General features: G+C 42.3%; 1 protein-coding gene across 4 annotated transcripts; it reads right to left on the bottom strand.

Moving 5' to 3' along the window:
• Positions 1-571: 571 nt before the first annotated feature.
• LOC118390983 (hypoxia up-regulated protein 1-like) lies at positions 572-24,928 on the bottom strand. Of its 4 annotated transcripts, XM_052457734.1 has the most exons (24): positions 24,869-24,928; positions 21,264-21,336; positions 19,122-19,215; positions 18,744-18,822; positions 18,440-18,594; positions 17,576-17,652; positions 17,293-17,474; positions 17,032-17,147; positions 15,858-16,044; positions 15,316-15,450; positions 13,243-13,325; positions 10,402-10,534; positions 10,034-10,215; positions 8,404-8,542; positions 7,975-8,026; positions 7,278-7,354; positions 7,009-7,164; positions 6,353-6,537; positions 6,015-6,102; positions 5,632-5,888; positions 4,927-5,011; positions 4,424-4,721; positions 2,215-2,322; positions 572-1,948 (listed from the first exon to the last, which is right to left on the bottom strand). In XM_052457734.1, the coding sequence occupies exons 1-24, from the start codon at positions 24,911-24,913 to the stop codon at positions 1,899-1,901; spliced, it is 3,036 nt and encodes a 1,011-aa protein (XP_052313694.1). In that variant the 5' UTR covers positions 24,914-24,928; the 3' UTR covers positions 572-1,898. The 4 variants fall into 4 exon arrangements, with proteins under 4 accessions (XP_052313694.1, XP_052313691.1, XP_052313692.1 ...); XM_052457731.1 differs by lacking the exons at positions 572-1,948; positions 2,215-2,322 and adding an exon at positions 3,171-3,972; XM_052457732.1 differs by lacking the exons at positions 572-1,948; positions 2,215-2,322 and adding an exon at positions 3,606-4,178.
• Between the last annotated feature and the right edge of the window lie 129 nt (positions 24,929-25,057).

The following is a 25,057-nucleotide window of genomic DNA, read 5'->3' as shown; positions in this document are numbered from 1 at the left end:
GCTGGTCTTAACACGTCTAGGCTACTAGCCCTTGAGGTAGGAAGGTTTTTAAGTCCAAAAAATGTCTGGCAAATTTCAGGCTGAAATAAACACTTTTTCATGTGAATATATCTGTGTAACCTGCACATATAGCATTGCATGTTTAAATAGTTTATTTCCTTTTTAAGCAATGAAAGTCTAGTATTGTTATTGGAATTAAGGGTTCTCTTTGTTTAGGGACAAGTGTCAATGGATGCTATGCAATATAACCAAATGTCACAATTCAAAATGACTACATGTGTATTAGGGTTTCAAAGGCTCCTTTTTGATGCGGTCCATCAATTCATATTTAAATGTTATAGTTGTCTTTTCCTTAAATGTCCCAGTCTTTACAGATACCGGTGTATAAGACCATACTCAAACACTTGACATCTTTTATACAAGTAAAATAGAAATGGTCCAATTTTTCTTCATAATCTGTCCTGCTGCTCTTCAAGTTGGTCAGTTACACATTCACACAGACCAATCTGGAATTGAAACGCAATGAAACCATTACTTAGATTTGAGTTACAGAATCAACCCTAGCCCAGAGTTACAACGGTACATTTGTATTTGTTAGATGACGTGGGTCTTCAAATACACATCTTATTTTTAGACACGGATTGAAAAAACAAAAACATTCCACTTTTCATCACCATATTTAAAAAAAATACTATTAACAGTTTAGAAAGAAAAGCATTGGCATCCCCCAATCCGTTAGTTTATTCCCCCTCAAACCATCTGAGGTGATGCGAAGAACAGGAACCACACTCCTCTGGTAGAGATTCAAGCAGCTTGAGACGTGGATAATATCTACTTCTGTCAGTGCAGACCAGGGTTGTGTTCAGTAGGGCACAGCATAACAAAACGATAATCAATGCCATTTTATGTTGTTCACCTACTGAACACAACCAACGGCAAGCCCAAATTACACCTTGATAATTGAAGTTTATTTAACTTTATGTATTGGAGTACAATTTAGAGAAACTAGAAATCAAGATAGATGTACTTCAGTGAAAAATGTTTCCCTCAAGCTAATTCATTGATGAATTGTCAGAAGACCATGGCAAGAAGGTTCTGAAAAGCATGAAATAGATTTTACACTTATGAACACATTTAACGACTGGTCATCAGTAATATTTGGATGACAAATCAATTCCCCCTTTGTAGGATATTGTATACACACACAATCACAGATTGTTTATGTGCCACAATACAAGGTATTAAGGCATTCAATATTCAAATACAACTAAAACCCATTCCATTTCCCAAGAGCATACATTAGCTCCAGCCCATTTGATATATTTCTCAACAACCAGTGCAAACCCACAAAAAAATAAAATAAAAGCAAGACTTCCTACGTGAAAACAAGCCTGCTTGAGAGGTCAAATCATAACTACCCTTCCTGATCTCAGAAAGCGACAAATGATGCAATGCAACAGAGTTCCAGTGGAGGAAACATTGAGTCCTGTTATCATTAGTCCTACCAAAACTAAACACTTCTTTGTTCAATGCAGGGCAAATATACAGTTGTCCAAGTAGTTGTTTGCATGTGGGAAAGTATGCCTAAACCTGTAGGGCAGGATGGTAGAATACAAACTTGAAGTCTTGTGTCATTTCATTCGCTGGTTATTCCAGGCTTAGTCAGCGCTCCTTGCTCATGTCAGTAAGAGGGGAAAGATGTTCGGCCGCAGAGGGAGATGAAGGTGAACAGAAAGTGAGAACGAGAGGTAGGTAGTGGGAATAAGACAGTTCAAGAAGTCTGAGCTGATCCAATGACTTTACAGTTTTCAAAATAAAAGGCTGGAAAAACAAAACACCCGAAATATGTAGGAAACAATTAAACAGTCAACAAATACAATGACATCTCGTTCCAGCTGTTAAAACTCATCCCCTTTGTGGTTTTCTGACTGTTTCTTCTCTGTTGGTTCTGAAAATTGGAAGGAGGAATACAATATTATACTCAAATATGTAGCAGCACAGTTTTACAAATATGACCAGGTATAAAACCAAAATAAAGACTAAAGGACAAGAAAACTAAAATGCCCTTCCTTTTCATAGTTGCAGACAGTTGCTCTAGCTTGAATGCTATGTCAATTCTTTTCCATCAGATGCCCACTTATGTAGCAAGAAATTGTAAAGGCAACTGGGTGCCAATTCACATACGCAAAAAGGTAGTTTCTATGGCAGACGTACCTGTCCTTGTAGTTTTATCTGTAGGCTTTGATTGGCTGAGTGTGTCTGTGTTCTGTCCAGTGGGCTCTTTGATGGGCGGTTCCTCTTGCTGCACCTCCTCAGTGCCCTCTTGAATGAAAACAAATGTTGCTAATGAAAAGAGAACTGATCGGTGATTAGAATTGTTTAAAAGGGATCATTGACAAGTTCATGTCATGTGAACAAGTCTGCAAAAACACTTCCTTTGCAAATGACATTCATTACAGATGAAACTCATTGCCGAGGAACCCCCTTAATTACGTACCAAACAGAAGAAAAATGGTCAAACAGGGAGGGACTACCTGGATTTGTCCAATAAATGCTCCATAACCTTTTGTTACGGTGTGCCAAACTGAACATGACCATATTACATACATTCTCCGCTGTCCTGGCATCGTGAGGGAGTTTGTTCCACCATTGGGGGGCCAGAGCAGCGAACAGTTTTGACTAGGCTGAGCGGGAACTGTACTTCCTCAGTGGTAGGGAGGCGAGCAGGCCAGAGGTGGATGAACGCAGTGCCCTTGTTTGGGTGTAGGGCCTGATCAGAGCCTGGAGGTACTGAGGTGCCGTTCCCCTCACAGCTCCGTAGGCAAGCACCATGGTCTTGTAGCGGATGCGAGCTTCAACTGGAAGCAAGTGGAGAGAGCGGAGGAGCGGGGTGACGTGAGAGAACTTGGGAAGGTTGAACACCAGACGGGCTGCGGCGTTCTGGATGAGTTGTAGGGGTTTAATGGCACAGGCAGGGAGCCCAGCCAACAGCGAGTTGCAGTAGTCCGGGAGATGACAAGGGGATTGACCTGCACCGCCTGTGAGGCAGGGTCGTACTCTGCGGATGTTGTAGAGCATGAACCTACAGCGGGCTCTGTTAGTTGGGAGTTGTCCAGGATCACAATGGAGCGCTCTGGGACGAGGACACAATGGAGTTGTCAACCGTGATGGCGAGATCATGGAACGGGCAGTCCTTCCCCGGGAGGAAGAGCAGCTCCGTCTTGCCGAGGTTCAGCTTGAGGTGGTGATCCGTCATCCACACTGATATGTCTGCCAGACATGCAGAAATGCGATTCGCCACCTGGTCATCAGAAGGGGGAAAGGAGAAGATTAATTGTGTGTCGTCTGCATAGCAATGATAGGAGAGACCATGTGAGGTTATGACAGAGCCAAGTGACTTGGTGTATAGCGAGAATAGGAGAGGGCCTAGAACATTGCCCTGAGGGACACCAGTGGTGAGAGCGCGTGGTGAGGAGACAGATTCTCGTCACGCCACCTGGTAGGAGCGACCTGTCAGGTAGGACGCAATCCAAGCGTGGGCCGCGCCGGAGATGCCCAACTCGGAGAGGGTGGAGAGGAGGATCTGATGGTTCACAGTATCGAAGGCAGCCGATAGGTCTAGAAGGATGAGAGCAGAGGAGAGAGAGTTAGCTTTAGCGGTGCGGAGCGCCTCCGTGATACAGAGAAGAGCAGTCTCAGTTGAATGACTAGTCTTGAAACCTGACTGATTTGGATCAAGAAGGTCATTCAGAGAGAGATAGCGGGAGAGCTGGCCAAGGACGGCACGTTCAAGAGTTTTGGAGAGAAAAGAAAGGATACTGGTCTGTAGTTGTTGACATCGGAGGGATTGAGTGTAGGTTTTTTCAGAAGGGGTGCAACTCTCGCTCTCTTGAGGACGGAAGGGACGTAGCCAGCGGTCAGGGATGAGTTGATGAGCGAGGTGAGGTAAGGGAGAAGGTCTCCGGAAATGGTCTGGAGAAGAGAGGGGATAGGGTCAAGCGGGCAGGTTGTTGGGCGGCCGGCCGTCACAAGACGCGAGATTTCATCTGGAGAGAGAGGGGAGAAAGAGGTCAGAGCACAGGGTAGGGCAGTGTGAGCAGAACCAGCGGTGCCGTTTGACTTAGCAAACGAGGATCGGATGTCGTCGACCTTCTTTTCAAAATGGTTGACGAAGTCATCTGCAGAGAGGGAGGAGGGGGGGGGAGGGGGAGGAGGATTCAGGAGTGAGGAGAAGGTGGAGGAACCCCCTTCATTACATAGCTAACGAAAGGAAATGTACTTAAACAGGGAGGGACTACCTACAGTCCATACACTCAAATTAGTTTCAAAATGTTTTGCTACGCTGCGCCCTACTGAACATGACCTCTATATATAAAGCACATGTTCCATAACAGAAATGTGTTGGTTTTCCCCGCTTTCCCACCTTCGTCTTTGGTCTCCTCATTGGGAAGTATGACTTTCTCTTCCATTTTGATGCTGTTGGCCTTGCTGCTGCTGCTCTCTGTGGTGCTGTTGTTATTGGGCTTGGAGGCCTTGTGCTTGGCGGCCTTGTGCTTGGCGGCCTTGGGCTTGGCGGCCTTGGGCTTGGCGGCCTTGTTCAGCAAGTAGTTGACCTCGCGGTCCAGCAAAGCCCACTTGGACTCTATGTCTTTGGACAGCAGCACAGGCGGCTCCGTGGGAGAACTCTTCTCCTGTTCAGCTACTGTGTTGTTCTTCCACGTCTGTGGAAGAGGGGGAGGTATTGGTGGTTAAAATGAAAAAAAGAATCAAAGATTACAAACGATGGCACTCAAAGTGAATCACTTCCATATAGATTGTTTTGAACCACATTATCTAAAATTTGAGTAATAATGGTCAATCAAAATAATATAATTGACAAATGCGCTGAGTAAAACAAATAGGACATTATTAAACATCATTACATACAGAGGTCTCGTTGATGACTTTTTCCAACATCTTCAGCTCCACGTCAGTGAAGATTCGGTCATCCTCTGGTACAAGTTTGGAGCTCCTTAAGGAAAAACCACAGAAGACCCATGTCAAATGGATGCATTGTACATCTCATGATTCACCTCTAAAATGTTAAACTCTGAAGCTAAGCAGGGTCAGTCCTGGCCGGTCGCTGGATGGGAAACCAGATGCTGCCGAAAGTAGTGTTACAGGGCCAGTAGGGATCCCCCTTTCCTCTGGTCAAAGGAAAGAGATCCCAAATTCCCCAATCTGGCCCTTACACCATCATGGCCACCTAATCACCCCCAGCTTCCAATTTGTTAATTCATATCCTCCCCAGGTCATTGCTGTAAAAGATTGTTTTCAGGCAAGGCACTGCACCACAGTGCTAGAGGCGTCACTACAGACCCTGGTTCGATCTGGGGCTGTATCACAACCAGCCGTGATTGAGCAGAGCACAATTTGCCCAGCATCGTCCGGGTAAGGGGAGGGTTTGGCCAGGGTAGGCAGTCAATGTAAAATAAGAATGTTCTTAACTGACTTGCCTCATTAAATAAATAAAAATGACCTGGTAAAATAAGGGTAAATAAATACATCTTGGGTCAGTTTTTCCATTCCAGGTTATGAATGGTGAAGGGGAAGCAGATCCTAGAGCTCTCTAACATCGCTGCTTTGACCCACCTGAGGAAGAAGCTGGAGCGGTTGAGCATGCTCTCCAGGGTGGCCAGGTGGCCAGGCCACTTCCTGCGCTCTTCCACACGGAAGAACATGGCCCTGCACAGCTTTGTGAGATGCTGCAGCTTCTCCCGCAACTCCTTGGTGGACGCAGAGTAGCCATCCTCGTCCATCCAGGTCGACACTTGACTCAGCTTGGCCAGGATGATTTCCTTCTCTTCCTCCAACACCACTGCCTGGTACTCCTCCTGGTACATTTTCTCCTAATGGAGGGGGGAAGAGAAATATATATATATACACACACACACACACACACACACACACATATACACGTGTGAGAGCGCCAGACAGAATATACTGATGTTGTACTGTAAAGGTATTGTTCTAACCTGGGTATCAAAAAGGAATGCCTCAAGGCTGTTCAGTGTCTTCTCCCTCTCCTGTTTCTTCAGGTCTCCATCAGTCAGGTCTTGGAGCCTGACAGGAAGAAAACAAACATTATTGCAGCAAATGTGGAGGTAGCCGGGACTCAAACCTCGGTCTATGAGTCTGTCAAACAACTTAGCCATTACACCAACAGATTCAAAGCCTCTGAATCACTAGGTGTTTGACAAGTCACAACGCTACATCAATATCAGCATTATTACAGCTTGAAAAATGTATTTTCAACTTCCCCACCCTGCACATTTGAGCCCAACTAAAATGTCATAAGGAAAGAGCAACACACTTCTTGTTTGAGGAGGTGATGGCTTCTAAATGAGGGTTAAGGATGTCTTTCACTTGGAGCTCCACTGTGACATCCTCATAGATCTCGTTTTTCTTCTGATGCTTGGCTTTCTTCCCGGCCTCAGTCTTTGCCGCTTCCTCTGTCGTTTTCTCCTCTTCTCCAGATTTGGCTCCCTCCTTTTCATCCTGCTCAGAAAAATAAAATATTTAATAGTTCATGGAATCTTGGTTTATTCAAGAGAGCCTCATTTACATTACGGTAATGAGTTATTTAATGTTGAATTCAAAAAGAGAATGAGTTAAAACTCATTCATGCGAGGTTAGTATACAAACCCCCCCACTCTTGACAACATTCTCTTACCAAGCATTCCATTCAACATTGTTAACATTTTGGAAAGTTCATTAAACACAAAATGACTGAATACACCCCAGGGCTGAGCTAAACCAACCAGGGCCACGTTTAGAAGGCAAACAATGTGGAATGTTGCAGTTCGAAATGTCACGAATAGAGCTGTCCGGATTCCTTAAACATGCCAGAGGCATTTTTGTTCTACATATTTCCATCTAAATATTCCACAATGTGGAACAAGGAGAACTGAGCTAGGCCCAGCCACATCCCAGGCATTTATGTGGAATCAAACTGAGCCAAGCTCTTACCTGAAGGTCAGCCTTACTGTCTACTCCCTCAGTCTTCTCGTGGGTTGGGGCCACCTCCTCCTGCTGCTGTTGTTCCTCCCCAGGCTCCTGCTTCTCTTCCTGGGGCGCAGCCTCCTCTTGCTCCTTCACAGACTCCGGATGAACCTTCTCCTCATCCTGGATTCAGAGACAATAGGGGAGCAGCAGAGATAGTTAGACAGCCATGAACTAGTGTTAAGGAGGAACTTGGGTGCTTGTTACATTAGAATGGTAACTTAGTAGAGGGTTACCTGAACTGGTTCAGTCACATTTGTGTTGGGTTCCGAGGATCCCCCTCCAAACAGGCTGGAAATTGTATTTCCCAGTTCTGACAGGTCAAAAGAGACAGAATTAAGACATGGAAGAGACTGATTTAGAGCTGGGACAATAACCTGAAAATTATCGACATTACCATACAGATCCTTATCGCAGGCATTTTGCTGATATAGTTCATTAGTTCATGGCCTATACTAGAGAAATGTGAAGCTTGAAATTAAATAAGTATGCTAATATGGGCGATTGTTAATTTGACAATTGATGGCTACAACCAAACTAGTAACTCAAAAGGCACTCGCACATCTGAACAAACTTTTTGCAGGTTCATGGCAAGAGTTGATGAATGAAAAAGGAAACCGCACACGGCTCTTGATAGTATCACTGAGCTTTAATAAGCTTACATATCGGTCGCACGGCCTTCGTCAGAAGTGAGGCCGATACGTAGGCTTTTAAAAATCAGTGATACTATCAAGAGCAGTGTGCGGTTTCCTTTTTCATACAACCAAACTAGTAACAATATTTTAAAAGATCATTTAAAAAGTGATGCACATTAACGTTAAACGTATTTCTTGCATCAATTCAGGCAATTTTGTCTGTCGCCCACCTCTACTATGATTATGACTAAAGGGGTGATCAGATGTCAAATGATTACGATGTTAGCATAAAACCTACTTGTCAGAGTAGACTCCTCCTCCTCCACAACGGTCTCAAAGACAGACACCACCTGAAGAAAGCAACTTAGTTCAAGCGATAGGTCAATGTCGATTACCCCAAAACAGAGTTCAATAGTGTCTAAATCAACTCAAAATAACTTCAAACCAAGCCAATTTTAATTGGATTTATGTGGGTAGATTAAGGCATTTACAAACCTCAGAATGTAGATTGACATAAAATAAAAAGAAATTGCATCAAACCTTAACGTAAATATAAAATATTATTTGGATGTATTTTGCAACCATCTTGAAAGTGTAAAAAGCCTGATGTGTTTTGTATTTGAGGTTTAGTTGTACTTCCAGAGAGGAGCTCCATAAGCATTAGAGGATTGCACTGACCATAGAGTTCATATAATTCACATTCGATAAGTAATTATATGGTACTGACCCGGTCAAGGAGGAGCACGCCACTCTCGTTCATGTTGAAGCTGGCATTGATGCCCTTGTACTCAGCATCTGTGTGCTTCTGGAAGCTGCTGCCCACCCCAGACAGCTGCACTGTGGTCAGGTTGAGAGAGCCAAAGACACTGGTGGAAGAAAGAAATTACACTTTTTATTTACAATTCAAAATCAGACCCCTCCAAGTTAATGCATCTGATGATAATTGAAAGTTAATGCAACAGGTAAGTTAGCTGTAAGTCACTTCCATTAAATTCAAAACAGCTTTATTTGTCCCCCTAGTGTCTATAGCCCTAATATAAATGGCCGAACAAACGCTGCTATAGCATATCCTTAATTTTCCAGGCGGTCTACATAAAACCTTTTCAGACCTTGCCGTTTAGCCGCGTTGGCTCACAGAGTGGGGTAAATCTATGGGCCGATTTCCTGGACACAAGACAATCAAATCCTAGGCTAAAAAAAACAAAATTCGCCATTGGGCCACTTTACACACATATATATAACCTTCCCTTTGTCATCTCAAACTACTATATTTGCAGATTATCCTACAATTTATACAGCAAGACAACTGGTTCAACAGGTACAGCAGGCTCTACAAGTAGATCCAGGAAATAATGGAGTGGGTTTCCCAGAACAAACTTGTTTTGAACACCAGGAAAACCAAGGTTATGTTGGTCTGTTCCATCAGCAAAAGGCCAACAAAGCATGGGATACAATTAAGTATTGGGGGGGAACCACAAATAGAGGAAGTGTCAGAAACCAAACTACAACGGGTGCAGCAAGACAACTGCTTAGCAAGGTTCTCAAACTCATGTAAAAAAAATATATTCAAACTGCATGCATGATCAGAAGTATAGCCAAATATTTACTGGGAAATGTTCTTTAGCAAACAACCCAAGCATTAATTGGTAGTCAGGTGACCTACTGTTCTGTGGTCATGCATCAGCAAGTGACATTAGGAGGCTGCAGATCGCACAGAACAAAGCAACAAGGATTGTTTAAATGTGGAGATATGGTTCTTCTGTTGTAGTCATGCTCAATGAGTTGTTGGTCCTCAATCAAGATAATTAAAAAACATGTTTATTTTATTTCACAATGTACACCATTTAAAAAACAGCCAAACTCTATTCACAACAGTATTCAGTTGGTAAGAGACAGACTTTCAGTAAATATTAGGAATAGATTGTCCACCAGCTATGTTTTATCCAGACAGAAGACAAAAGAACATTATGATTTAGAGCCATAAAGAAATGGAATAACTTCTGAGCAAACCAGAAACCTTCCAATATAAATTCAAACAATACTTTAGAACCATTTTAAATTGGAAGGTTGTGCAGGACTATGGTAGATGAAGGAATCAAACTAGAATTTCAGACTTTATCTGGTCAATATGTCAGTGTTATGTCTGTTAGTGTGTTGTATGTGAAAATGTGATCTTATGATGAGTTGTGTTTTAATGTTTGAGGACTCGTGGAAGATTAGTCCAAATTCCGACTTAAAGAGATCGTAATAACATCCATTCAGCATGCTTTAGTCCATGTCTAGGCTTAATCTGTCTCCAGGAAACCGAACCTAAATTCCGACCAATTAAATCCAACTTTATTTTGGGTGGTGTTCACCTGAGGTCTTCCTGGCCCAGGAAACTGAGATCGCCGTAGTTGATGTTGAAGGCAAAGTCGTCAGTGTGGTTGAAGATGAAGACCTTGCTCTGGGGGTAGGGGGCCATCCTCTGGAACAGAATATGCTTGTTGTGCTTCAGGATCCTGGAACCATCCTCCTCCATCTCACTTGTGAACTCCACCTGGAGAGTGAGAGAAACAAACACAGCTGTATGCTACAATCCAAAATAAATGTAAAAGATGAGCACCGTATGACATGCAGTTGTGTGGTGCTTAGCTTTTACTTTCATTTTGGATTGAGGCAATTCAATTATTATTATTTATTTTTTATGGGGTGGGTTTCAATGTTAAAGAATGGGCTGTGTTACCTGAATGGGGAAAACGGTTGCCTCTCTAACCAGGAAAGGTTGGACTTTGAAGGCCTTGCTGAGGACAGCGGCCTGGTACACACCCCCCATGGCTGCAGCCTCATCTGCGTTGAGGTTCTTCCCTAGCTCCTCTCTACACAGTCAGGTCAAAGTGAAATATCACTTCAAAAACAAGGTTGGCCAGATACTTTTTCAGGCCTCAAAAGTAGTCAAATGGTTAGGTATATGAAACTACATGCCTCAACCAATGTTCACTCGAAGCTGCGGTGTAGCCCGAGACGGCCGTGCAGCTCCCCGGGACTACCGCAGAACGAAGAGGTGCACAAGAAAACTTCACTCAACCTTCTAGAGTTGAACCAGTTGGTGTTAACTATCATTTCCCTTTACTGTGGCAATTGTGATCAAAGCAATAGCCACTTTCAATGCAACATAATGTAACAAATAAGAGATTTTTCTGTAGGCAGACCGCGTTGGAGTAGGATGCTATTGCGCCCGTACTCTACACAGACCGGTGCAGCATAAGCAATCAGAGCTGCAGTAGGCCTATATGCAAATAGACCATTGCCATATACAGATGTGACATTTTTTGAAGTGGATTGTTTACAGGCTTAGATGTGCTTGTTTTGAGATCAAAGCAAGAGCTGCTTGTAGCCACGTGTGCACATTTGATTAATATCCTTCGCTAGTTAGTGAACTATTAGCCCAGTTAAAAGCTCATTTCTAGTCAGCAATAGGGGTGTCACTGCTTCATAGAAGAGCACAAAACATGTACATTTCGTTGACATCGTTGAAAAGCAAGTCCGGTATAGAGCTATTTTTGGTCTTAAAAAAGTGTCTGCTGTATTTTGAGGTTAGCTTGACTAAGCCAAGTAGCCAATAGGCAGATGTTAGCACCATTTGTCTGATTCATTATAATAAATGGGTCGGGAACAATAACGTAAAGTGGTTTCTTGCAACCACCACATTCAGTAACCTTGTTTGAAGGACTAGATAACAGGTCAATGTCAATCCCTGCATGTTTCTTTCAAAAGTCTCATGGAATGTAGGCCTACATTGGCTGCTACTGTAGGCTGAATGATAGAACAACTATTTCCATGTTTAAATGTTATGGGATGCATTTTCACCATTGTTTCATGGCAGGCCACTCTTGTACAGTGGCTTGCGAAAGAGTTCAACCCCCCCCCACCCCCATGGCATTTTTCCTATTTTGTTGCCTTATAACCTGGCATTAAAATGGATTTTGGGGGAGTTTGTATCGTTTGATTTACACAACATGCCTGCCACTTTGAAGATGCTAAATATTTTATTTTCTGAAACAAACCAGAACTACAAAAAAAAAAAAAAATTGAGCGTGCCCCCCCCCGTAAATACTTTGTAGAGCCACCTTTTGCAGCAATTACCGCTGCAAGACTCTTGGGGTATGTCTATAAGCTTGGCACATCTAGCCACGGGGATTTTTGCCCATTCTTAAAGGCAAAACTGCTACAGCACCTACAAGTTGGATAGGTTCCACTGGTGTACAGCAATGGTTAAGTCATACCACATATTCAATTGGATTGAGGTCTGGGCTTTGACTAGGCCATTCCAAGACATTTAAATGCGTTTCCCCCTTAACACACTCAAGTTTTGCTTAAGCAGTATGCTTAGGCTCATTGTCCTGCTGGAAGGTGAACCTCCGTCCCAGTCTCAAATCTCTGGGAGACGGAAACAGGTTTCCCTCAAGAATTTCCCTGTATTTTAGCGACATCCATCATTTCTTCAATTCTGAACAGTCCCTGCCAATGAAAAATATGGTGTTCTCAGGGTGATTGTGTTAAAGAAAAAAAGCTCAATTTTAGTCTCATCTGACCAGAGTACCTTCTTCCATATGTTTGGAGAGTCTCCTATATGCCTTTTGGCAAAAACCACATTTTTTTTCTTGAAGCAATGGCTTTTTCTGGCCACTCTCCAATATATCCCAGCTCTGTGGAATGTACGGCTTAAAGTGGTCCTACGGACAGATACTCCAATCTCCGCTGTGGAGCTTTGCAGCTCCTTCATGGTCTCTTTGTTGCCTCTGAGTAATTCCCTCCTTGCCTGGTCTGAGTTTGGTGGTAAGCCCTCTCTTGGCAGGTTTGTTGTGGTGCCATTTTCTTTTCATTTAATGTGGGACATTCAAAGTTTGATATTTTTTTATAACCCAACCCTGATCTGTACTTCACTACTTAGTCCCTGACCTGTTTGGAAAGCTCCTTGGTCTTAATGGTGCCGCATGCTTGGTGGTGCACCAGACTCTGGGGCTTTTCAGCACATACGCACATACTCAGATCATGTGACACTTAAATAAAGTCCACCTGTGGGCAATCTAACTAATGTGACTTCTGAAGGTAATTGGTTTCACCAGATCTTATTTAGAGGGATTCATAGCAAAGGGGGTGAATACATATGCACAACTCTTTTCATTTTGTAGAATTTTTGTAAACAAGTAAATTTTTTCCCCCACTTCACCATTTGACTATTTTGTGTATGTCCATTCCATGAAATCCAAATAAAAATCAATTACAGGTTGTAATGCAACAAAAATAGGAAATACGCCAAGGGGGAATACTGAATACTAACTATCCCTTTAAGCCTTTTCATCCCAGATGGAGCATTTCCAACATGTGAGTTACATACCATCACTCTAGTAGATACTACCTATGACACTTTCAGGTAAAGCACTTACTCTATTCTATTGTGTTCCATTGTCTAGGGAGATTTGTTGTGAATATGACATCTTACAGCCAAAACCCTGGACAATATGTCCCTCATGTAGTGTAGAGCCCCAAGTATTGACAGTGTCAAGTGAAACTGTTGACATACTTCCCAACGGCTTTGAGCAGCACTTCTTGCACCTTAGGCACTCGGGTGGAGCCACCCACAAGGATCACCTGCTCGATCTCATCCTGTTGGAAAACAATGTTGGAAGATATACTTACAGTACTTGCAAATAAACAAACATGTGTTGGTTCAATCTCTGTAGAAATCTGAAGGCTTGACATGCTGAAACATGTCATGGTTAACCCCGTAAGGTCAATGTCCACACCCTCGTGGAAATCTAATTAGCAGAATACAACAATCCCATAAAAATCTGTTCAGTTTAAGCAAGATATGTTTTTGTTTTGCATTGGACCATCTCAATCCACCACATCTGCCTGTCGGACTTCCACATCTGCCTGTCGGACTTCCACATCTGCAGTGAGTCAGACCATGAGACATCCTGCAAATCAGTCTTACAAAATAGTCTGTGGCGTCCAAACGGGTTGGCCTACAAACTACTGAAAAAATGTAAAGCATTGGTCGCATATTTCATGAGCTGTAATAAAAAATATCCCCAAATTGTGCCACACAAAGCTTATTTCTCTCAAATTTGGTGCAAAAATGTGTTTATATCCCGGTTTGTCACAAAACACAATGCCACAGATGTCTCAAATTTTGAGGGAGCGTGCAATTTGCATGCTGACTGCAGGAATGTCCACAGGAGCAGTCGCCAGAGAATTGAATGTTAATTTCTCGACCGTAAGCCGCCTCTGTCATTTTAGAGAAATTGGCAGTATGTCCAACCAGCCTCAACTGCCAACCGTGTATAACCACGTCAGCTCAGGACCTCCACATCCGGCTTCACCTGCGGGATCGTTTGAGACCAGCCACACGGACAGCTGATGAAATGTGTAAAGCATTGTGTCGGCGAGCGGTTTGCCCCATGGTGGCGGTGGGGTTTTGGTATGGACAGGCATAAGCTACGGACAAAAAATTGCATTTTAAATCTACAGCAATTTGAATGCAGAGATACCGTGACGAGATCCTGAGGCCCATTGTCCTGCCCTTCATTCACCGCCGTCGCCTCATTTTCAGCATGATAATACACAGCCCCATGTCGCAACAATCTGTACACAATTCCGGAAAGCTGAAAATGTCCCAGTTCTTCAGTGGACTGCATATGGTCCTTCCATGGTCTGCATGTTTGGGACGCTCTGGATCGACCTGTACGACAGCATACTCCAGTTCCCACCAATATCCAGCATCTACAGGCCACAATCAAGAGCCTGATCAACTCTACACGAAGGAGATGTGTCGCACTGCGTGAGGCATTTGGTCACATCATGTACAGACTTTTTTTTGGGGGGTGGGGGTCTGACAAACAGATGCATATCTCTATTCCTAGTCATGAGAAATAGTCATGAGAAATCCACAGAATAGTGCCCAATACATTTATTTCAATTGACTGATTTCCTTATATGAACTAACTAAATAGGTGCGTTTATATTTTTGTTCGGTATATTATGACCCCTCTATGGAAAGTTAAGACTTTCTCGTCGACCCCCACAAGCATCTTGGGACTCGTCTGATGTCGGTACAGCCGATCTGCCAAGTTCGGTCTGTAGCGTCAAAACAGTTTGGGCTACACACTAATATGAGCCCTCTTTGCTAAGGTGAGACTCAAACACGTTGGTTGTTTTGCTCTAGGATGCCCACAGGCCTCACAAGACTCGCCTGAAGGTCCCCCGGTACCAGTTTTTAAAAAAAATGAATGGAAGTATATAGAGACTTCAGTGCCAAAAAAAAAAATCTGTCATCTCAGATCAAAGACACTTCAGAACAAATATCCTTTAGTTTTCTTTTTGATAATGCTGGTTTTCCTGTGACTTTTGATGCTTTTGTCTGTCGTTCATAAAAAGTCCCAAGTCTCCCCAAAATGTAAAATAAAATTGGCCACTGCTTTACTAAAATATCAATGGACAAACAAGTGTCATGTTCATTAAGGCACTCAATGGGAAATGTTTTAAGGTTTTCAATGGAAAACCAAAAATCTAATTATTGGACAAATCCAGGGAGTCCCTTCCTGATTACGTCCATTTGGTGCCTAATGAATGCACACACGCTACGGTGACTCACCAGGGACATCTCTGCAGAGCTGAGGGCATCCTGTACAGGGCCAGGCACTCTCTCAAAAAGGTCAGCACACAGGGTCTCAAACTCCACACGGGTCACCTTGGCCTTGAAATCCATGTCATCCAGCAGCCCTTCCACCTGAACAACAAAGAGAGTGCGAGTATATTTGGTTACACATGTACTGTAATACACATCTACAGTAGAACAATATGGGTAACTGTAAAAGTGCAGCTAAAAACATTTCCCCAAATGAATGGGTGCTTACTTTCAGATCTAACACAGACCTGACAGAACATCAATACATAAGAAACATTACAAAAAAATAACATATTTCTCTAAATATGCAGAACAGTGCAAGACTGGAAGTGACAGGGAATGGAGGGATAAAGAAGCAATGCGATGGCTTCACCTGTGTAATTATTTTACAAGGTTACACATCTACAGTAGAACACTACGGGTGACATGGGAGTAACTGGTAACTATTCTCAACTGCAGCAAAGGTAAGGAGAATGGCGTAAGACTGGGATTAGCGAAGTTCCCGTCACCTGTGCCATGAATTCGGCATTAGCGCTCAGCACAGTCTTGAGTCTCTGGGCCTCCTTGAGGAGCTTGGCCATGGCCCGGTGGTTCTCCCTCACGTCCTTCTTGGTCTTCTTCTGCTCGTTGAATAGCTTGGCCAGGTGGTCCTGCAGCCGCAGCTCCATCTCAAAGCCCCCCAGAGAGCGGTCAAACCTGGTCAAAGACAGAACATTGTTAGGTTAGGAACATTTGAGAAATGTGCTTGTCATCGATCCACAATAAGACATTGAAAATATAAATACTTAGTGAGCTCCGAAAGAATTGGGACAGTGACATGTTGTTTTGAAAAGATTCAATGACTATGCGGTTAAAGTGCAGACTAAGCTTTAATGTGAGGGTATATTCAGCCATATCGGATGAACCATTTAGAGAACACCTTTTTGTACATAATCCCCCCTAACAAATTCACTTATATGGTTTATTATAAAGTTAGGAGCACAAATATCAAACACCCAAGACATGATAACCTCACCATTACAATAACAGGGGAGGTTAGCATGTTTGGGGGGGATATAATATTTTTGTAATACTCGACGCATTCAGGATTATCCGTAATCATGGTAGCATCCACATGAACGTCGAAGTGTTTCGAAACATTTAGTTACAATAAAATGACAATACATTATTTACAATTAATTTCTATTGGTCTAAAAATAATCTGAAACAACCTAAACAAACAGTAAATGCATCCAACAAATGTCGAGTCAAACTTGATGTGGTCATAGCGTACCATGAATATGAGAGCAAATACTTAACTACACAGCGGAATTAGTCCCAATTCCTTTGGTCCCCTAAAAAGGGGGGGCTACGTACAAAAGTGTTGTGATTTCGAAACAGTTCACCCGATATGGATGAAAAGCCTGAAATTCAAGTGGACAGTCCGCACCTTAACCTCATACTCATTCTATAGTTCCAAAGTGCTTGAGTAGAGAGCCAAAACGTATTTTTTTAATCACTGTCCCAATACATTTGGAGCTCACTGTATATAGAATGAAAACAAAACTAGTACTTATTTCATAATGATTAGAGCAGAGTGCAAGGCGTGTGCTTTCCCCAACATCCTGTGTTGCAGTGTGTGTGTGTGTGTGTGTGTGTGTGTGTGTGTGTGTAAAAGTGGGTATACAGGTCCTTTTGTCTTACCCCACTCCTCGTATCTGGAGCTGTGGCTGGGAACCAGACTCTTCGGTTTTGACTGTCTGGTATGTGACGATGGTTGCCGTTGTGCTGCCTGAACCCATGTCATAGAACATTATGTTCTGTAGCGAGAGACAACGGGAATATACGTCTAGGGTTACACAAAGCAACTTTTCTGACCCACGAAACAACTTATGAAGCGCTCAAAAACTCAAAAAGACTGAACCTAGTTAAAAAACGCTTGTAAAAGCAGCCTAGTTAGCGCACCTGTGCTGTGCTGTTGATGTCTTTTCTCCTGAAGACGCCGTAGTTGAGTGCCACCGCCGTGTTGTCGTTGATGAGCTGAAGGACTTTAACACCTGCCATCTGTGCGGCCTGCAGGACTGCTCTACGCTCTGCCTGATTGAAAAAGACTGGGACGGTGATCACTGCATCTTTGATGGGCTGCTCTGTAAGCGAGAGTAAAATACATTCAAGGGGGGCTTCAAAATAATTGCGCAACAATGTTGAGAGAAAACCTTTTCCCCGTACTACTCGTGAACAGACAAACCTGCAAAGTCCTGAGCAAGTCCACGTGAATAGTTCAAAACCATGCCCAGGAGCTCCTCTGGAGAGTACTGCATTTCTCTGCAAGGAAAACAGAGTAGACATTACAGCCAAGCACTTTTCATATTTTTATAAAATATATATTATTTTTTTTAACCCCTTTCTCCACCCCAATTTCGTGATATCCAGTTTGTCTTGTCCCATCACCACAACTCCTGTACAGACTCGGGAGAGGCGAAGGTTGAAAGCCATGCATCCTCCCAAACACGACCCAACCAAGCCACACTGCTTCTTGACACTGCTCGCTTAACCCGCACCAATGTGTCGGAGGAAGCGCCATACAGCTGGTGACGGAAGTCAGCATGTATTTACCCAGCCGTCACAAGGCGTCGCTAGAGCGTGATGGGACAAGGACATCCCAGGCGGCCAAACCCACCCCTAACCTGGACGCTGGGCCAATTGTGCACCGCCTCATGGGTCTCCCGGTTGCGGCCGGCTGCGACACAGCCTGGGATCGAACCTGGATCTGTAGTGATGCCTCCAGCACTGCAATGCAGTGCCTTAGACCGCTGTGCCACAATGCCTTAGAGAAACGAGGCCCCAGAACCAATCACTCTTATCCACAACTACAGCATAGGACATACTGGATCAATGACATTGTCACAGGCGGTTTAAAATGTGCTATTTGGGCAGTACACAAATGAACGTTGTACACTGACAAACAATAAGTTAAATGGGTCAGCATTTTTCCCCATATCGTCCATAGAAGTCCGTATTATTAGTACTCGTCAACAAATCACTTGGCTCAATCATCTCCTGCTAAACAAAGGAAAAGGGAACCAATGAGATGAAATCAAAAACGACTTACTCCGAGTTGCTAAAGAGAACTGTGCCCCGACTCTCATCTGTCACCAGATGGTGCTCGGGGAAGCGTTTCTGATAGACCGCCACCTGTGGGTTGTCATGCTTCTTGCCAAGGAGGCTCTGAAGATGCCTATAGACAAATTTGGGGTTCTTCACAGACTGCGGGAGAAAGAAGAACAAATCAATGTCAGTGTAGATATTAATTCATGAACTTCATTGATTCACATGGGGGAGTACAGAGCACTAACTGTATGATAGACATTTTAAAACATGTGACCTGGTAGGTTATCTATGACAAAGTGCCTTACCACTCCCAATGCACTGTCTCCAAAAAGTCTCTCGTTTTCTTTTAAACACACAGCTATTGGCGTTTTCCTCCTGGACTCCCTGCAACACAAAGAAGGATAAGACAGACTATTTGAAACAAGTTAAAGCTTTGAGAAAGCTTTAAAAAAAATCTTTATCATAAACTGACCCTTAGTTCAGCCAATTTTCGTTCACTATTCAACACGGGCCCATTTAGGTATTGCCATGTTTACATGCATTGTAAACACTAAAGAACAGCTAGCGTACTCACACATGAATACTTATCAAACATGAAATAGAATAGGGATTTTGGTCTAAAAGCACAAAGTCCTAAACCCATTGCGATGACCTGGCTAGAGAATGAAAATAGCAATACTCACTTGTTTAGAGCAATCTCCATTGGCACGCCAGGTTTTACTATAGCTACTTTCATCCACTCACTGCCCAGGTCAACTGACATGACTGCAACAGAGGCTGTATGGACAAAATAATGGGTATGATTATTCCATTACCTGTACTTTTGTAATAAAGTGATGATTACAGACTAGAGGTCGACCGATTAATCGGAATGGCCGATTAATTACGGCCGATTTCAAGTTCTGATAATTTTTTACACCTTTATTTAATTTAACTAGGAAAGTCAGTTAAAGAACACATTCTTATTTTCTATAACGGCCTAGGAACGGTGGGTTAACTGCCTTGTTCAGGGGCAGAACGACAGCTTTTTACCTTGTCAGCTCAGCGATTCAATCTTGCAACCTTACGGTTAACTAGTCCAACGCTCTAACCACCTGCCTCACGAGGAGCTCGCCTGTTACGTGAATGCAGTAAGAAGCCAAGGTAAGTTGATCGCTAGCATTAAACTTAATCATAATAACTAGTTATAACTACACATGGTTGATGATATTACTAGTTTATCTAGCGTGTCCTGCGTTGCATATAATCGATGCAGTGCGCATTTGCGAAAAAGGACTGTCGTTGCTCCAACGTGTGCCTAACCATAAACATCAATGCCTGAAAATCAATACACTGAAGTATATATTTTTAAACCTGCATATTTAGCTAAAAAAAAAAATCCAGGTTAGCTGGCAATATTTACCAGATGAAATTGTGTCACTTCTCTTGCGTTCATTGCATGCAAGAGTCAGGAATATGCAACAGTTTGGGCCGTTGGCTCATTGCGAACAAATTTGCCATAATTATGACATATCATATAAGGTTGTGCAATGTAACAGGAATATTTAGACTGATAGATGCCACCCGTTAGATAAAATACGGAATGGTTCCGTATTTCACTGAAATAATAAACATTTTGTTTTTGAGATTATAGTTTCCTGATTCTACCATATTAATGACTTAAGGCTCATATTTCTGTGTGTTAAGTTATAATTAAGTGTATGATTTGATAGAGCAGTCTGACTGAGCGATGGTGGGCACCAGCAGGCTCATAAGCATTCATTCAAACAGCACTTTTGTGCGTTTTGCCAGCAGCTCTGCTGTTCATGAATTCAAGCCTATCAACTCCCGAGATTAGGCTGGTGTAACGATGTGATGTGAAATGGCTAACTAGTTAGCGGGGTGCGCGCTAATAGCGTTTCAAACGTCACTCGCTCTGAGACTTGGAGTAGTTGTCCCCCTTGCTCTGCATGGGTAACGCTGCTTCGATGGTGGCTGTTGTCGTTGTGTTGCTGGTTCGAGCCCAGGGAGGAGCGAGGAGAGGGACGGAAGCTATAGTGTGACACTGGCAATTCTAAAGTGCCTATAAGAACATCCAATAGTCAAAGGTTAATGAAATACAAATGGTATATGGTATAATAACTACAACCTAAAACTTCTTACCTGGGAATACTGAAGACTCATGTCAAAAGGAACCACCAGCTTTCATATGTTCTCATACTCTGAGCAAGGAACTGAAACGTTAGCTTTCTTACATACTCCACTTTCTTCTCCAACACCGTTTTTGCATTATTTAAACCAAATTAAACATGTTTCATTATTTATTTGAGGCTAAATTGATTTTATTGATGTATTATATTAAGTTAAATTAAGTTTTCATTCAGTAATTGTCATTGCAAATACATTTTATTTTACCATCCAATTAATCGGTATTGGCTTTTTTTTGTCCTCCAATAAATCGCTATTTAAAAATCATAATCGGTCAACCTCTATTACAGACTAAGTGAGACAATACTAAAAGTGATTAGCTTCAATGATTTCTCACTGGCTACAGTGGTATGGTGGCAATGTGAGTGATTAATCAGTCTTTTGCATCAGTTGACATAGAACTTAATCAATGTTCATCCGTGCATCAGTAAATGAATGTGTAAATAGGTACAAATACAGACAATGCATCATAGTAATGTGACAGATTAACTATAACCTCTGCACGTGTCCATTTCCTTCTCGCACTCAAAATGGAGGCATTCCGATTTACGTTGAAATTTGAATTTGGTGTTAAGCGAATCTGCCGGTGCTTGATGCGGGCAGGTGTCTTGGATGGAATAACCATGTGGTGTTAGTACCTGTTTGTGAAGGCAGCAGAGCCAAGACGAGACAGAAGCGAGCCCATAAAGTCAGCTTCCTCCTCATGGTGACCTGTACACACAAAGCAGAACAAAAACAGATATTCAAATGCTAACAGCAGCCTTCCTAGTGACATGGTAAGTGTGCTGAAGAAATAATTGGTTCAATATTTTGAGACCTCATAAAGACTCATTATCCTCGACTCGGTTTTGTCATCCTGTACAGATCAGTTAGCTACAAATGTTGTCATTTGTTTTAGAAGTATTTTTGGGGGATCAAATATCAATTTGGCAGGTGCTTAAAAAAAATGCACAAGAACATCAATTTCTCTATACAATGCATATCAGCAAATAGTAAAAAGTAATGTTTCAGAAAGGAAATAGAGTGAGCACATCCCCCGGTAGTACATTTTGTTTAATGCCCTAGCACTACACAGCTGATTAAAACCAACACAACAAGCTTTATTTGAATCAGACTGATTTTGGGGAAACCCTGCTCTAGAGTGTTTCCACTCAGGCCCCCCTTCCAGAATTGGGGAACATCACACAACACCCCACCGCACACCATGTCTTTATATCTTTCTATGGGCACAAGTCCTGTACGTGACACATTGTTCACACCCCTCTTGTTGGCAGAGAACATTTAGCAAGTTTAAAGCTTATTCCCTGCAGTTCTACACATTGTCATGCCTAATGTTTATTTATGTGATATTTGAGTGACTCAAACATTCCAACAAAATCTATAGGCAAAAAAACATTGCTAAAAAACATTAACTGACATGGGCTAGTTGAGCTGGAAATTTCTAACAAGTTATAAATAGCTCTACGCTATGCAATGACTGGCATGAGAAGAGGAACACTGATGCACTACCCAATTTCGAAATAGCACCTTGTGAATTCTACTATTACAACTTGAAAGCAGTGTTGAGCTCCAAAAAAAACCTGGTGCCGCAGTTTGGGAACCACTGCTCTAGAGCAGCAAGTAAGGTAAAAGGAACATCTCAAAGATGACTCCTGTTCTTGTGTGTCCATTCAGTCACCTGCACTGTTGAACAGGAGGAGCGGTGAAAGCCAAAGCATGGTGGTCATACACCACATTGCTTTCACCTATACAAAACTTTTCATACCAGTGCAGATGTATGAAGTCCACAAGAATACTTAGATAATGCTCTGCCATTCTTCAGCATGAAACCAAACCGGCTGCATGCGTGCTCCATCGTGCATAAATGTATTTTGTCCCCCCCCACACCAAACGCAGGTTAAAATATCAAAACAAACTCTGAACCAATTACGTTAATTTGGGAACTGGTCAAAAAGCATGAACTTGGTGGAACAAACTCCCTCACGACGCCAGGACAGCGGAGTCAATCACCACCTTCCGGAGACACCTGAAACCCCACCTCTTTAAGGAATACCTAGGATAGGATAAAGTAATCCTTCTCACCCCCCCCCCCTTAAAAGATTTAGATGCACTATTGTAAAGTGGCTGTTCCACTGGATGTCATAAGGTGAATGCACCAATTTGTAAGTCGCTCTGGATAAGAGCGTCTGCTAAATGACTTAAATGTAATGTAAATGTAATGTAACTTGTTAGGGATAGGGTCTAATTTCGTGAATTTCAGCCTGACTGACGTGCCCAAAGTCAACTGCCTGTTACTCAGGCCCAGTTTCTAAAACTTAAAATAATGTCTCAGACTATAACAGAATTGATATGGCAGGCAAGAAAATGAAGAAAAACCAAGCAGAATTTTTTAAATTAGGTCCCAGGCTCTATTGTTCCTATGTAAATCCGTCTCCCAGATTGCAATTCCTAATTTGTCCCGGAATATAAACATTGAGTTGTTATTTTAACTGAAATGCACAAGGTCCTCTAATTAGTCAACACATAAAACGGTCAAACGCATCATTTCTAGTCATCTCTCCTCCTTCCAAGCCTTCTCTTCTCTGGACTTTATATTGCAATTGGCAACTTTCATAAAATAGGTGCATTACTGCCACTGACCTTGTTCGTCTTTTAGTCACCCAAGTGGGTATAACCAATGAGGAGCTGGCAAGTGAGTACCTGCTTCTATAAACCAATGAGGAGATGGGAGAGGCAGGACTTGCAGTGCAATCCTCATCACAAATAGCACCGACTTCTATTTTAGACCTTGGCAATACAGACGCTCGTTGGCGCGCGCGAGCAGTGTGGGTGCAATAATTTAATATAAATGTCTAAATATATTTTACAACTCACACGAGCTGTGTAGTCAGCCTGTAACGGTTCTTCAGACTTCCAAACTCTAGTTGGGGACAACATTTATTTCCCTCACCAACTTTAAACATCTGCTATCTGAACAGCTAACCGATCGCTGCAGCTGTACATAGTCCATCTGTAAATTGCCCACCCAATTTACCTACCACATCCCCATACTGCTTTTATTTATTTACTTTTCTGCTCTTTTGCACACCATTATCTCTACTTGCACATGATCATCTGATCATTTATCACTCCAGTGTTAATCTGCTAAATTGTATTATTCGCCTACCTCCTCATGCCTTTTGCACACAATGTATATAGACTATTTTATTCCTACTGCGTTATTGACTCGTTTATGGTTTACTCCATGTGTAACTGTGTTGTCTGTTCACACTGCTATGCTTTATCTTGGCCAGGTCGCAGTTGTAAATGAGAACTTGTTCTCAACAAGACTACCTGGTTAAATAAAGGTGAAATAAAAATAAAATATGCCACCTTCACTGTCCAGGTGCATTCAGGCAGTGGTGTAAAGAACTTCAGTAAAAATGCTTAAAGTACTACTTAGGTAGTTTTTTTGAATATCTGTACTTCACTATTAATATTTGACAACTTTTACTTCACTACATTCCTGAAGAACAGTGTAATTTTTACTCCATACATTTTCCCTGACACCCAAAACTACTAGTTACATGTTGAATGCTTAGCAGGACAGAAATAGTGTAATTCACACACTTGTCAAGAGAACGTCCCTGGTCATCCCTACTGCCTCTGATCTGGCAGACACACAAAAAAACACATGCTTCGTAAGTAAATTTCGTCTGAGTGGGAGCCTGCCTCTGGCTATCAGTAAATAAATATTAAGTGGCCATCTGCTTTGCGTAATATAAGTAACTTGAAACGATTTTTGCTACTTTAACTTGATACTTAAAGTACATTGCAGCAATTACATTAAGTTTCCAAGTAAAGTATATTTTAAACAAAATACTTTGACTTTCACTCAAGTAGTATATCACTGGGTGACTTTCACTGTAGTATAAGTAAAGATGACTTAATAGAAAATGACTCCAGTATGATTTTGGATACTTTTTCTACCACTGTTCAGATAAGTGGATGTTCTGTGACTCAGTTTAGTTCTGTGACTTAATTCAAGTGCTGATGAAAAGTCAGGAAGCATGATGAAACCGTGAGGCAATTATTTTTATATCTACGGACTAGGGCACGTTTCGCGAAATAAAGGATTTAGGCTAGCTAATGTCTATATCAAGTAGAAAACAATAGGCAATCCGCAATCTAATGGCTATATAGCATTCATATTCAAATACATGATCGTGGAAACTTCTAGCCCCATCATGGAGCACTGGCGTACAGTATGAATGCCATGGACGCCCAGCGCAGGTGATGCCTTGACCATTCATTCAAAAACAAAGAGAAGTCTTGGGTTCTGTAAACGGGTTCCGTCAGTTAGGTAGCTTCCTACAATACAAATAATGCTTTTTAGAAACACAGCTAGCTAAAATTCACATTTAAAATCCCTCAACCATTTAATTTGAAATGA

This window comes from Oncorhynchus keta, chromosome 12 (genome assembly GCF_023373465.1).
Source record: "Oncorhynchus keta strain PuntledgeMale-10-30-2019 chromosome 12, Oket_V2, whole genome shotgun sequence".
NCBI lineage: Eukaryota > Metazoa > Chordata > Actinopteri > Salmoniformes > Salmonidae > Oncorhynchus > Oncorhynchus keta.
This window is presented reverse-complemented; position numbering and strand designations above follow the sequence as displayed.

Bases quoted from the DNA above. Each gene is read 5' to 3' on its own strand.
- LOC118390983 (XM_052457731.1), bottom strand. From the start codon at position 24,913: ATGGTCAAGGCATCACCTGCGCTGGGCGTCCATGGCATTCATACT. The intron at 13,326-15,315 runs GTGAGTCACCGT...GTTTTCCAACAG, and splicing joins GCTCTGCAGAGATGTCCCTG to GATGAGATCGAGCAGGTGAT. The intron at 8,543-10,033 runs GTGAACACCACC...TTCTTCCACCAG, and splicing joins CTGGGCCAGGAAGACCTCAG to TGTCTTTGGCTCTCTCAACC.